At 35.1% G+C, this 11,693-nt stretch overlaps 1 protein-coding gene across 1 annotated transcript; it reads left to right on the top strand.

The window, feature by feature from the left end:
- Positions 1-2,324: 2,324 nt before the first annotated feature.
- Positions 2,325-11,460, top strand: LOC121319673 (ADP-ribosylation factor-like protein 1). The gene is made up of 6 exons (XM_041257341.1): positions 2,325-2,437; positions 4,730-4,867; positions 5,044-5,125; positions 8,231-8,342; positions 8,574-8,752; positions 9,180-11,460. The coding sequence occupies exons 1-6, from the start codon at positions 2,434-2,436 to the stop codon at positions 9,208-9,210; spliced, it is 546 nt and encodes a 181-aa protein (XP_041113275.1). The 5' UTR covers positions 2,325-2,433; the 3' UTR covers positions 9,211-11,460.
- Positions 11,461-11,693: the final 233 nt, after the last annotated feature.

Below are 11,693 nucleotides of genomic sequence, written 5' to 3' on the forward strand. Positions count from 1 at the left end.
TTCATGCCCCATGTCTTTTTCAGCACCTGTTGAGAGTACCAGTATACTTTATTACTGTAACACAATATTCAATTGTAGACCTAATATTTAATCTGATGAACAATAATTTTAGAAAATTATGCCAGGTGTTTTAGGGACAGCCTCTAGTGTATTCACTCCAACACTGTCGCTATCAATAGCACCTTCCACTGCTGCAACTAGATTTGGTACCATTGACAGTACTAGTGCTGCGACCCTCACCAGGTGAAATGGAATGATAACACTATGTAACACAATTTTTGTTCCTGGGTAGTAAGTGTTATTTCCTAATTGCTTATGCCTCAAAAGTATAGAAAATGGCTATTATTCCCCACAAACTTTGCTTTTGTGACCAGGACAGTGATATACAGTAAATACAGTATAATCATAAATCTCAAAAAAACTACTCTTTCCTAAATCTTTTGTAGCCATTTTTGTATTACTTTAGTATAAATACATGTTAATTTGGATTCATATGTTGTTTTTTACTTTATGTGAACGAAAAGACACACATTTGCCCGTTTTCCCATTGGAAATAGTGATATTTTGAAATATCACTGTCCTGGTCACAAAAGTTTGTGGGGAATAATAGCCATTTTCTATACTTTTGAGGCATAAGCAATTAGGAAATAACACTTACTACCCAGGAACTAAAAAAAAAAAAAATTGTTACACGGTGTAATGGATGGATGGACTGTAAACCTGGGACAGAGGTTGTGCAGGGTTTCCAGACGAATGCTGTTGGCTTTGTTTTGTAACAGCGTTGCTTGTCTCAACTTTCAGTCTCTTCCACAGATTTTTTTTATTTTTTTTTATTTGTTATTATTCTTGGCTGCCTTTCTGCAAAGGCAGCATTAAGTCTGCTTAAAAATGAATTCCATGCAGTTGTGCGCTGCAGAATTGTTGTGAAATCCTTTCAGCCACCCTTCACAGTTTCAACAAAATCTTTTACACACTATGAAATGGTTGTTGCTCCATTGTGCAGTTTTGCACACGACCAGTCACGATTGCATTCATATGGATATAATGAGAAATGAAGCTTTTATAGGCTATACATCTAATATGTCCCAATTATTGTCAGCTGTGTTGATTCGATTTACATCTAATCTACAACACTTTGGTTGCATAAATTAATGTATTTGTTTTGTGTGTGAATTCAATAATGAGGGCTAACAAAAGTTTTGTTTATCTTCCAACAGCCTTGTTAATGTTGGTGGTGTTTTAGGAAAATTATTCGTGAATTTAGTTTAAAAAAAAAATAATAATACAAAAAAAAAAAAAAAACAACAACAAAAAAAAAAAAAAAAAAAAAAAAAAAAAACGGTAAATAAAATTGGTAATTCAGCCTTTATTTTTGTGCGCGCATGGATTTTTGTACAGTTTTCTTAAGTTTAAAACTTTTAAACAAAAAAAAAATAAATACAATAATTAAGTTGTTTGGTTTCTTTAAAAAAATAAATAAATAAATAAATAAATAAAACAAATAAAGTTCCTGTTTGGTAGCACACCAACAAAGCTTCACCCTTAGTACCGTACTAAAGCTGGTGCTCAGCCTGTCCGCAACTTTGTTCCGCATACGTTTTCGTTGCAATTGGACCTAGTAATGGGCTACGCAACTGGGGATGATCCCGAGATAGAACCGCACTATTAGCAAGTACGCAGCTCCGTACTGCCTCTGCAAGTTCGTTGCAGTTGGCCCTTTACATTTTCATAGCTCCACCTGACAGCAGAAAAGGTTTTAAAACACTAGTCTCCATGGACATTACACACAACGCACAGCCTATAATGTACCTCGTGACAAGAAACCACCAGTTTCCACAGCTATAATAAACAGTATATCCAGTCGTGGAAACCGGTATCCCGTTTGTAGGCTATACATTGCACACAGCAATAAACAATGACTTACACTGCGGCATTTTGAAGCTATTATATCGTCGGACCAGTTGGTACGCGCTCTTATGACACGACGAGGGTTGTGCGTCATATTTGTTCAGGACGTGAGTTAGCTGTAACGAATAAAAATAACACATTCGCCACAGTGACGACACTTATCAAATAGTTTTATATTCTATATATATATATATATATATATATATATATATATATATATATATATATATATATATATATATATATATATAATATTAAATTTAATATATATAAGTTTAAATTAATGAGTAATTAAAAATAATTGGTTTATAAAATTACTATTATTCCCAGAAGAGACAGGTCGAAAGTAGTGTCGAATTTTTTTTTTTTTTTTTTTTTTTTATTTTTGTTTTTGTTACAAAACCTACCAGTTTCCTGATAGTTTTACATGCAAAAAAAGCGACACGTCACTGGGATTTTGAGCAGCAAGAGAGTTGCGAAGGTAATTTTAACGAGATAAAGAAGAGAACCCGAACTTAAAACAATATGGGTAAGTTATTGAAAACGAACCACACTTAAAAATTACACCCGGCATATGTTTACGTTTAATCAAGTACAATCTGAATGTTCACAACCAGGAAATGGACGTGGTTTGCTGGCATTTGTGTGCCAGTACCACACCATCATGTGCTTTTTTTTGCAGTTCATGGAGGTGGGGATGTGACATTACATGTTGTGGTTATTGACAACAAATCCAACACATATGCCTGGTGAATGTGATTTTAATTGATAAGATATGTTTCATCTTCTTGTTGAATAAACTGAAAAGTTACATACGCTTAAATAAAAATGTTCTGTATAACATGATTGCTGAGTGTGGGTGTGCATTAATAATAATAATAATAATAATAACAACAACAACAACATCATCATCATCATCATCATCATCATCATCATCTAAGCGTTTTTTTTTTTTTTTTTTTTAATGTAGTCATTTTTACAGTCGATGTTTTCTAAGAATGATTTCTCTTAAAACGGTTGTCAAAAGGAAACAAAATAGTAGGAGCCCTATGGGGAGTGAATAAATAGGGGGGCAAGGAAGCAACATATATGTGGGGGTCATATGGTTAAGGATCATAAAGGGCTCCTTCCAGCAAAACTTATGCTACATGTGGTTAATCGCCAGGTATAGCCACACCAACAGCAAGTAAGTAAATGACACGTGAAATATGGTTCTGAAGATGTGCAGTCTGAAACACAATACTAATAATGTGAGAAACGGCTATTGAACATTATTTATCGGGGTTTAACCTGAATTGTGATAAATGCATTGCACTATTTTCTTGTTTTAACAAAAATCAACATCATCATATATTTCTTGCTTTGCCCTAGATTTTGTTCTATGGATACTGTTTGATCTGTTAAGCACTGTTATTTGTGGCGCACTAAAGTTATGCATGTAAAGATATACTGGTACTTCTTTTTAACTTCCTTGTTTATATTAAAAAAAAAAAAAAACACACACACTTTTTTATTCATGTTGGTCAAATATTGTGGTGGATCCTTCAATCTGTTTTTAGAAATCCTATACTGTGAATAAAGTTTGGCAATTTAAAAACTGTAAAATGACTGACTAATGCAAAGGGGCAGTGAAATATTTTTTCCCCAACAAACACTGCATGCATTCGTTTAAACCAAGGGGTCCACCGTAATATTTTGGTTAAATCTGAATTCATATGTCTTTCCATTGCTAATAACAATTTGCCTCAGAGCAATAGGAGTTTAGAGCATTCAGTTGAATCATTTTAAGTATAATTTTTAATACTATCGCGATATTTTAACTTCCACAAGAAACGCATAACTCTTTGGGTCATTTATTTTTTTCAGTAATTTTTAACGAAACTTAATTTTGGTTCATTACACTTTTAGATCTTTGAAGTTTTCAAATCTACAAAGCATTCTGGAAATCGCCTGGTTTTCAGGTCCAACCATCTGTAGTTAAAGCAATGTTCTCACAGTTCTGCAGTTTTTTTTTTTTTTTTTTTTTACATTTGTATGAGTGGTATCATACAGTTTAATTATGTTTTTTGAAATTGTTGTGCGACTCGGAATGTGCTATCTTGGCTCCATTTCATTGCAAAGCTCCCGGAAACCATTAACCTCGATGATGTTGATGGGTCGCATATCTTTGCAGATTAATTTTACAGCGATTGTTAGCTCAGGAGCACTTTTATCTGCCGAACTGAAGTCACTTTTGTCAGACTTTTTTTTTTCTTTTTTCAATATAAAAATGAACCGGTAGAGAATGAATCAGTTTTGCGGCAATGCACTTGAGAATATAAATTTGAACCTTAATGCCGGGTATTTAACGTAGCCATCTTGGTTGCATCCTATAATTTGTCAAGTTTGGTGCAACATTTAGTTTATAAATTCCAGAAATGTAATGAACTTTGCCATTATCGATGATCCAGTTTTATTATTGAGCATTGAAATAAGGAGAAACATCCATAAAAATATCAATTTTCGATTTTATCGTTGCAGCCCTAATACATAGCCTTTATTGTTCACTTGGGATTGTGTGTTTGATAATATAGAATCCTGCAGAATGTTGCCAAGAATCACAAAAGTATTGAAATTAAACAATATTGCTTCTAAACAGGTGACAAAAAAAGTTTTGTACAATAGGAGGTGGGCAGGCGCCATTGCAATGTTTAGTTAATCAGTATGCATTAAACTGTAGTTGCTGCTATTCACTGCAGTACTGCAAATTGTGTATGTAGATCATTAACTGAATTTGTCTTGCTATATGACAATCATTTCTCATCTCCTTATCTTCTTTAAGGTGTCTTCTTCTCCAGGCTTTTCTCTGGTTTATTTGGGACAAGGGAGATGAGAATCTTGATTCTTGGTCTAGATGGAGCAGGAAAGACCACTATATTGTACAGACTACAAGTTGGGGAGGTTGTCACCACTATCCCTAGTGAGTATCTGTCTTGGGTTATTAAACATTTGTGGTGTCTCAGTTGTGTATTCTGGGAAACCATTGTATTAATCAAATAATTAAATAACTGTGGTATTATTATGGTATTACTATTTCATCTCAGATCACCCATGAAGATCAAGATGAACTAACATTTTCTTTTTTTCTTTCTTTAGCGATTGGTTTCAATGTTGAAACAGTGACATATAAGAATCTTAAATTTCAAGTTTGGGACTTGGGAGGACAGACGAGTATCAGGTAATTCATTAAAGGCATAGACTTGGATTGTAGCCATTTCAACTCCAGATGTAAAAGTGAAGGTGCTAGGTTTTGAAATAATTTGAATTGCTATTTGTACCCCCGATACTGAAAAAAAGCGTATCTCATAGCCCAATGCACTACAGAGATAACATGGACATAACAAAGGAGGTAGCTACTTTTCCATCCAGCGCTCAGACAATATCCCAGACATTTGCAGAGCTTTTTGAGATGTTATAGTAATAAAATAGTGATTTGGATCGCATTATTGAGGAGTTTGGTGATAAAACGAGTAATCAGGAGAAGATTTATCAGTATGCACGTCTACAAAGAGGTATGTGAACAATACAGCAAACAAGGAGTGGGGCTTGGCTGTAGATACAGTACTGAGTGTCTTTTTTGCGATTCAATATCTTGTAAACTTCTTTTACTCTGAAAAAAATAAAATGTAAATGGTGTATGTGAAAATAAATTGGACCTGACGTGCCTGACAAGTGTGGAATAAATGGACTGCAAAGGGTTAATGGAAAAAATGAATCCAAAGTAAGCTCTCCTGTTAACTTTGGTTTGGATAACTGATTTCTACTCAAAGGAGAATGAGATCAGACATGCTGTGACAGGGTCGCTGGTTCTTGCACAGATGTATGCATCCTGGACTTGTAACAGAAGACACGTTGCTAAGTAACTAATTGATCAAGTAGGCTCGCCCGGTGATGAGTTGATCGGGAGGTTTGATTGGCTGGGGGGCGAGCCCGGGGAGGTTGCGTGCAGCTCAAAGGGCATCTGCGCCACAGCTCGAGGCGACTGCACTGCCATGCTACACAGAGGGGCGCTTTGTATACATCGAGGAGAGCGTCCACTCCGCAGGCTAACTGCTATGGAATCATTCAATTGCAAGACGGTGCCCGTGAAGGCTTTGCCCAGCCACGACTGTCATAAAGACCCAGACTCGCTGGGAGGCCGGGACTTTGGTAGCAACAGCAGTAGATTAGTTTAGGGGATGATGATCCCAACCAGTATAGAGAGGGTTTATTAGTGTAGAAGGTTCCCGGTGCGGGACCTACCTTTAAATGAGACTATCACTCACCTTGTGAGGCAAACATTTATTGTGAGCTTTGTTTTCTTTTGTTTCTTTATTACATCTGACCCTAGGGCTACCATTGCTGCCTGTCTGTGTCTGACTTACTGTTATTCAGTGACGACCCATACACGTAACACTTACCCCTGCTACACGTGCCAAGAGAGGTTTATGTACAAAACGATTTCCTATAGTTATACAATGTAGTAGTGCTGTCCATTGAGGTGAATTTAATTTGGTAGAGGGGTAAGTAGCTCAGGTTGATTGCCAACCGAGAGCTACATTTGTGCCATGCACAAGTAATATTTGGGCTATTCAACTGCAGGTGGAATGAGAGAGTTTGATTGAAGATTAGGTTTCGAAAGCCAAGAGAGCTTCTATGTAGGGCTGTGCTTTTGGTACATTTTTATGAACGTTTAAGTGTTTAAACCATTTCAAACGTTATGATGTATATTGATAGGCCTAGTTAGTATTTTCTAAGCAAAGAAACCGTAAATAACTAAATAATGTTTGAACTTTGTAAAAACTTAATTACAAAGTTTAAAAAAATAAATAAATAAAACTAAAACATCAAATAAATATGCATTCACAAAGATACAACCTCAAATACCCTGTTGAATCATACAAAAATGACACGAAACAGTGTTGTAGATTAACCACTTAGCTTGGTTATTGTGCTGGCACTGATAATAGTTAAGACGTTGTCTCTGTCTTACATCTCTCGCTCACTTACGGCATTACGCATCACGCATGAGTAAGCACGACATCAGGCAACATGTAAACCAGCAACCACAACAGCATTAATTGCATTGCAGACACAACAGTCAGAACCCATTTTTCTCCAAATTTGTGAACTGTGGTATTGCTTGACATGTCGAAAAATACAGGGGTCTGATCAGCCCAAGCTGGTGCTGTTTGTTAGAAACAATTACATTGTAAAAAGCTTTTCTTCAAATTCCTCAGGAAGCTAATGACGCTTCTTTGAAAATGGCTGCCTGTACAATATGGATGATTCGAAATTGGGCAGTAACGTCTTTGTTGTCTTTTGTCGTCAGTCAGCCACGTTGCTGCTTCAGGCACATGTCTTTGTTGTCTTTTCTCGAGCTTTCAGTCATGTTGCTGTTTGTACTTGCAGAGTCATGTCTTTTGTACATACATGCATCACTATACTCCAATTTAAGATGCGGGCTATTTTTGAGAAGCAAAAAAATGGTTTTAAAAGTTTGGGAATTTTTTTTTTTTTTTTAAAAGCAGTTGTATTATTAAATGTATCTTAGTAAATGTCTGTCTTTGTATTTGTGCTGCACTACCTGTGTTGGCCCTGTGGGCACAAAGTGAATAAAATAAACAAAACTTTTTTTTTTGTTGACATATTATTTTATATCAAAAGAACAAAATATCACCGGAGCGTTCTGTTTATTATGGATGTTTGCTTTTTTTTTTTTTTTAAACTCCATTCACAGTAATTTCTGAATGTTACGGAAATTTTGTTTGGCATAATTTTTTACATACCACAGTTTTCTCCTCCGGTTCCACAAAGTACTTCCAAACGTGGCTTTGCTTTGTTCCTTTGTTTATAGATGTCATTTTATTAAAAAAAAACAATTATATATATATAACAAACTTTAGAAAAAAATGCTTGTCATTAACTTTATTACATCGTGGAATTGAGACCGTACTACACTTGCTGAAGCAGAAAAACAGATTGCACCAATGAAGCACCAGATCAACCGAGAATAAAACCTGCCCCAGTGTCAATCTTTTTGATGCACTAATTAGAAGAGCTACTTGGAGGCAACTGCCAAACCCCTTCCTTTTTATAATAATGCAACAGACTGCTGTATATCATAAATTACTAAAATTAATACATTACATTTATACGTTTGAATGTTTAAAATTCACATCCCTACTTCTGTGTCCTTTTATATTTTATTATAACAACTGTGTTGTCTCTTCACTGAAATAGCAGTACTATAGAAATATGTGCTCTAAATGATTTAATTAGTGTTTCCTTTTATTTTTTTTAGGCCGTACTGGCGTTGTTATTACTCGAACACCGATGCAATCATTTATGTAGTGGACAGCTGTGATAGAGACAGAATGGGGATCTCCAAGTCGGAACTGGTTGCCATGTTGGAGGTAAGGAAACCTATGTGGTTTCATAAAATTCTACACTTACAGTAAATAGTACAGTAGGCATCTTTGTATGTGTCAAATTTGAATTATCCTTATTTTGGTTTTCTGAAAATGTTTTGTAAATAAAATAAAATACAGATTCCCTTTCCCATTGGGGATACATATCTCCTGCACAAGGGTATTGTGGAAACACCCATATGTACTTAAATTAAATGGTTGCATTCTTTATTACAGGAAGAGGAACTCAAAAAAGCTATATTGGTGGTGTTTGCAAACAAACAGGATATGGAACAGGCTATGACACCCACAGAAGTAGCAAATTCACTTGGGTTGCCAGCACTAAAAGACAGGAAGTGGCAGATATTTAAAACGTCTGCAACTAAAGGCACTGGATTGGACGAGGCAATGGAATGGTATGCTGCACAAAGTCTAGTGTTTTATATATTCTTGAGGTCAATAAAAAAGCAGGCACAGCAAAAATAAATGAAGAAAATGCATATTTGTATGCTTACAGGCACAAACGTATGACTGCTTTAAATCCTGATCCACAAATAAAATGTGTGATGCCTAGATGATTTTGTTTTTGTTGGCTCATCTGGACATTCAGTGAAATTACAAAGAATTAAAAAGCATTTTAGATAGACTTTTAAAAACAGATGCACAGCTTAACTGTGCTAGTGCATGCTTTTGACTGAAAGAGTTACATTTTAGAATTCATGTATATAAATACAAACATGATTTATACATTTAAAAAGAAGCTTTATGAATACTGCATACAGTTTCATAGTTTTACTAAATTTAAACCTCTTTCTGAATATCTCTTCTCTGATGTATTTGCAGGTTGGTTGAAGCACTGAAGACCAGGCAGTAAAAACCTGCTTTGAGTGTTCCAGTAAACCCTGTGATTTGAAATATCCTCACTGCTTTCTGTTATTACCTCCTGTGCACCGTGTTGTTGGTATTGGTTTTTAAACATGAACACCCTAGTCGTTGATCAACTGGGTTGTTTCTCCCAAATTCATTTCACTGCCTCACCAGCGTGTCTTCAGAGGAAATGTTCTGGATGCATTCTGAATGTCCATAATTTTGTCTAAATAGAAGCCCCTCTTCAGCCACATTGCTGTCTCTTGAATTTGTAATGTTTATTACACAGAGGATTGCAGTTTGAGATGTGAGCAGTGAAACTTTGACAGCGATGACCCATGATTGTGATTTAAAAAAAAACAAAAAACAAAAACAGTTCAACAATGGTAAGGTGTGATACTGTTAACACGTGATTACTTCCAGTACGAAACAGTATAAACAGGGGAGCGTGTTCACAGGTTAAAGGCAGCATCCTCTTTTATTCGAATTACAGGGAAGTGTTCAAAACTCATCCAGTTAAGGTGAACATGGAGAGAACATTAAAAAAAAAAAAGGTTGTTTGCTTTATTACAGTATTCCATGTATGATAGGATCCATGGCAACTGAAGTAAACACCACTCTGTACTATAAACTACTTTTTATTCCTTTCATTACAGTTTATATACCGGTGTTGATTATGTTAGATTTATGTACATTTGATATTTTTCCAGTTGATGTTGAGCTTGCTTTTTGGTGTATTGTCAGTTTCGTGGGAGAGATTTTGTGTTTTCTGGTCATTTTTGTTTGTATTCAGATACTAATGCGCACCCATCTGTAGTGATTTTTACTCCTGGATTTGATGTTTATTTATTGACATTTACAGTAAAGGATGGCTTCTTTAAAATATGAAGAATTCATGAAAATAAACCATATAACATAATCATTGCATTCTGTTTCACTATGCTGACAATTTGAATCACTAAGTCAAATTTAAATGTACTATTGTAGATAGTTAAATGATAAACTGTAGTATTATAGTTAATATATGCAATATGGGGAATCCGAGGGTTCAGTAACTTGTCCATGTCATTTGACCACAAGGTTGCATGTTGTTTCCAGTATGCTCTGTGTTGGTAGAGACCAAAGCCTTAATGGCTTTTACGGTCAGTTTTTCAGAACGATCAATGATTTAAAGGAAAAGCACTTTGCAAGCACTGAATTCATTATCGGTATGGTATGACAGATAGAGAAAACACGAGACGTCTAAACTAAATGAGGCAACATTTGTGCACTAACTAGTGGTTACACCACTGCAAACCGCATATCTAATTGTGAAATTGTCCAACTCAATCTAGGTAGGTAAAAAAAAAAAAAAAGTTATCTGCCACATATTTTTAAATATTCAGAGCTGCTTATCCGTTTGTAAGGAAACTTGGTTTGGACAGGATTAATAAAGTTAGTGTTTATATTGAGATCCTTTCTGTCTGTTTATTTTTTACACATACATATGATGGATGTAGATCATAGTGATCTCCGTCTTTATGTTTATGCCGCTAGTTTTGTATTGTTGAGGTGGATGGGTTGCTACTAAACTGAAGGACATTTTTTTTTTTTTTTTAACTAGAAAAGTGAAGGACAGGTGTTTTCTAACTAGAAAAGTGAGGACAGGGTTTTCTCGCTAGAGAAGTGTGAAGGACAGGGTTTTCTCACTAGGAAAGTGTGTCCCGTTCCTTCAATTTTGCGTATTTAATGCAGAACAGTAATTCACAGCTGGATTTTATCTGTCACACTCATGTTTTTCAGCCACAATGTTAGAATACTTCTTTTTTATATCATAATGAAGCTTTTACTTAGTTTACTAAGGATAAAGTGGGTATTTTAATTTTATATATATTTTTTCTAAAATATATTAAATACCTTCAGAAACAAAATCAGATGGTAGATGGTAAAAATGTATTACCTAACTGCTAAGGATCCACCATGACTTGGTGTGGACAGAGTGTGCATGTGGTTTCTAAGTGATAATGCCAGAAACTCTCAATTGCATTATTGTCTAGTGATGGAAATGTAGGAACTGGGAGAAGATTCTGCATGGGTCAAAAGTGTAGTTAGGAAAGTACTTCACAGAGAAAGTTGACATCAACACTATCAATGTAACATGAAGTGACGGAGATACTGTTGAGCCAGTGTTGACGACTTGTTTTATTTCTTGTACAGTGGTTAATTGTGATTGTTTTTGTTTTGCCTTGAGTATGAATAAAACCTGTTATGTCTTTCATTTTGTTCTGTATTTTTTTTTTTTAAACTATTTTTTATTTAGTGATTTTACACAACTTAAACCTATGTACCGCTTAATAATTCAAGCCAGTTTCAAATCAATAATTAAAACATTTCTGGTTGATGTTGGTTTGTTGCTTTACATGTTATAACATTGTTCATTGAATAAAATAATTTGTCACTGAACTAGCCTTTTTCTAGTACCCAGATTACTGGAAACTTCCAGAACTTACA

The sequence above is a fragment of the Polyodon spathula genome, chromosome 8, assembly GCF_017654505.1.
Source record: "Polyodon spathula isolate WHYD16114869_AA chromosome 8, ASM1765450v1, whole genome shotgun sequence".
NCBI classification, from domain to species: Eukaryota; Metazoa; Chordata; class Actinopteri; order Acipenseriformes; family Polyodontidae; genus Polyodon; species Polyodon spathula.

What these genes read in the sequence shown, in the direction of transcription:
- LOC121319673 (XM_041257341.1), top strand. An exon ending in AACTGGTTGCCATGTTGGAG is followed by an intron (nt 8,343 to 8,573) that starts GTAAGGAAACCT and finishes TCTTTATTACAG; the next exon opens with GAAGAGGAACTCAAAAAAGC. An exon ending in TTGGACGAGGCAATGGAATG is followed by an intron (nt 8,753 to 9,179) that starts GTATGCTGCACA and finishes ATGTATTTGCAG; the next exon opens with GTTGGTTGAAGCACTGAAGA.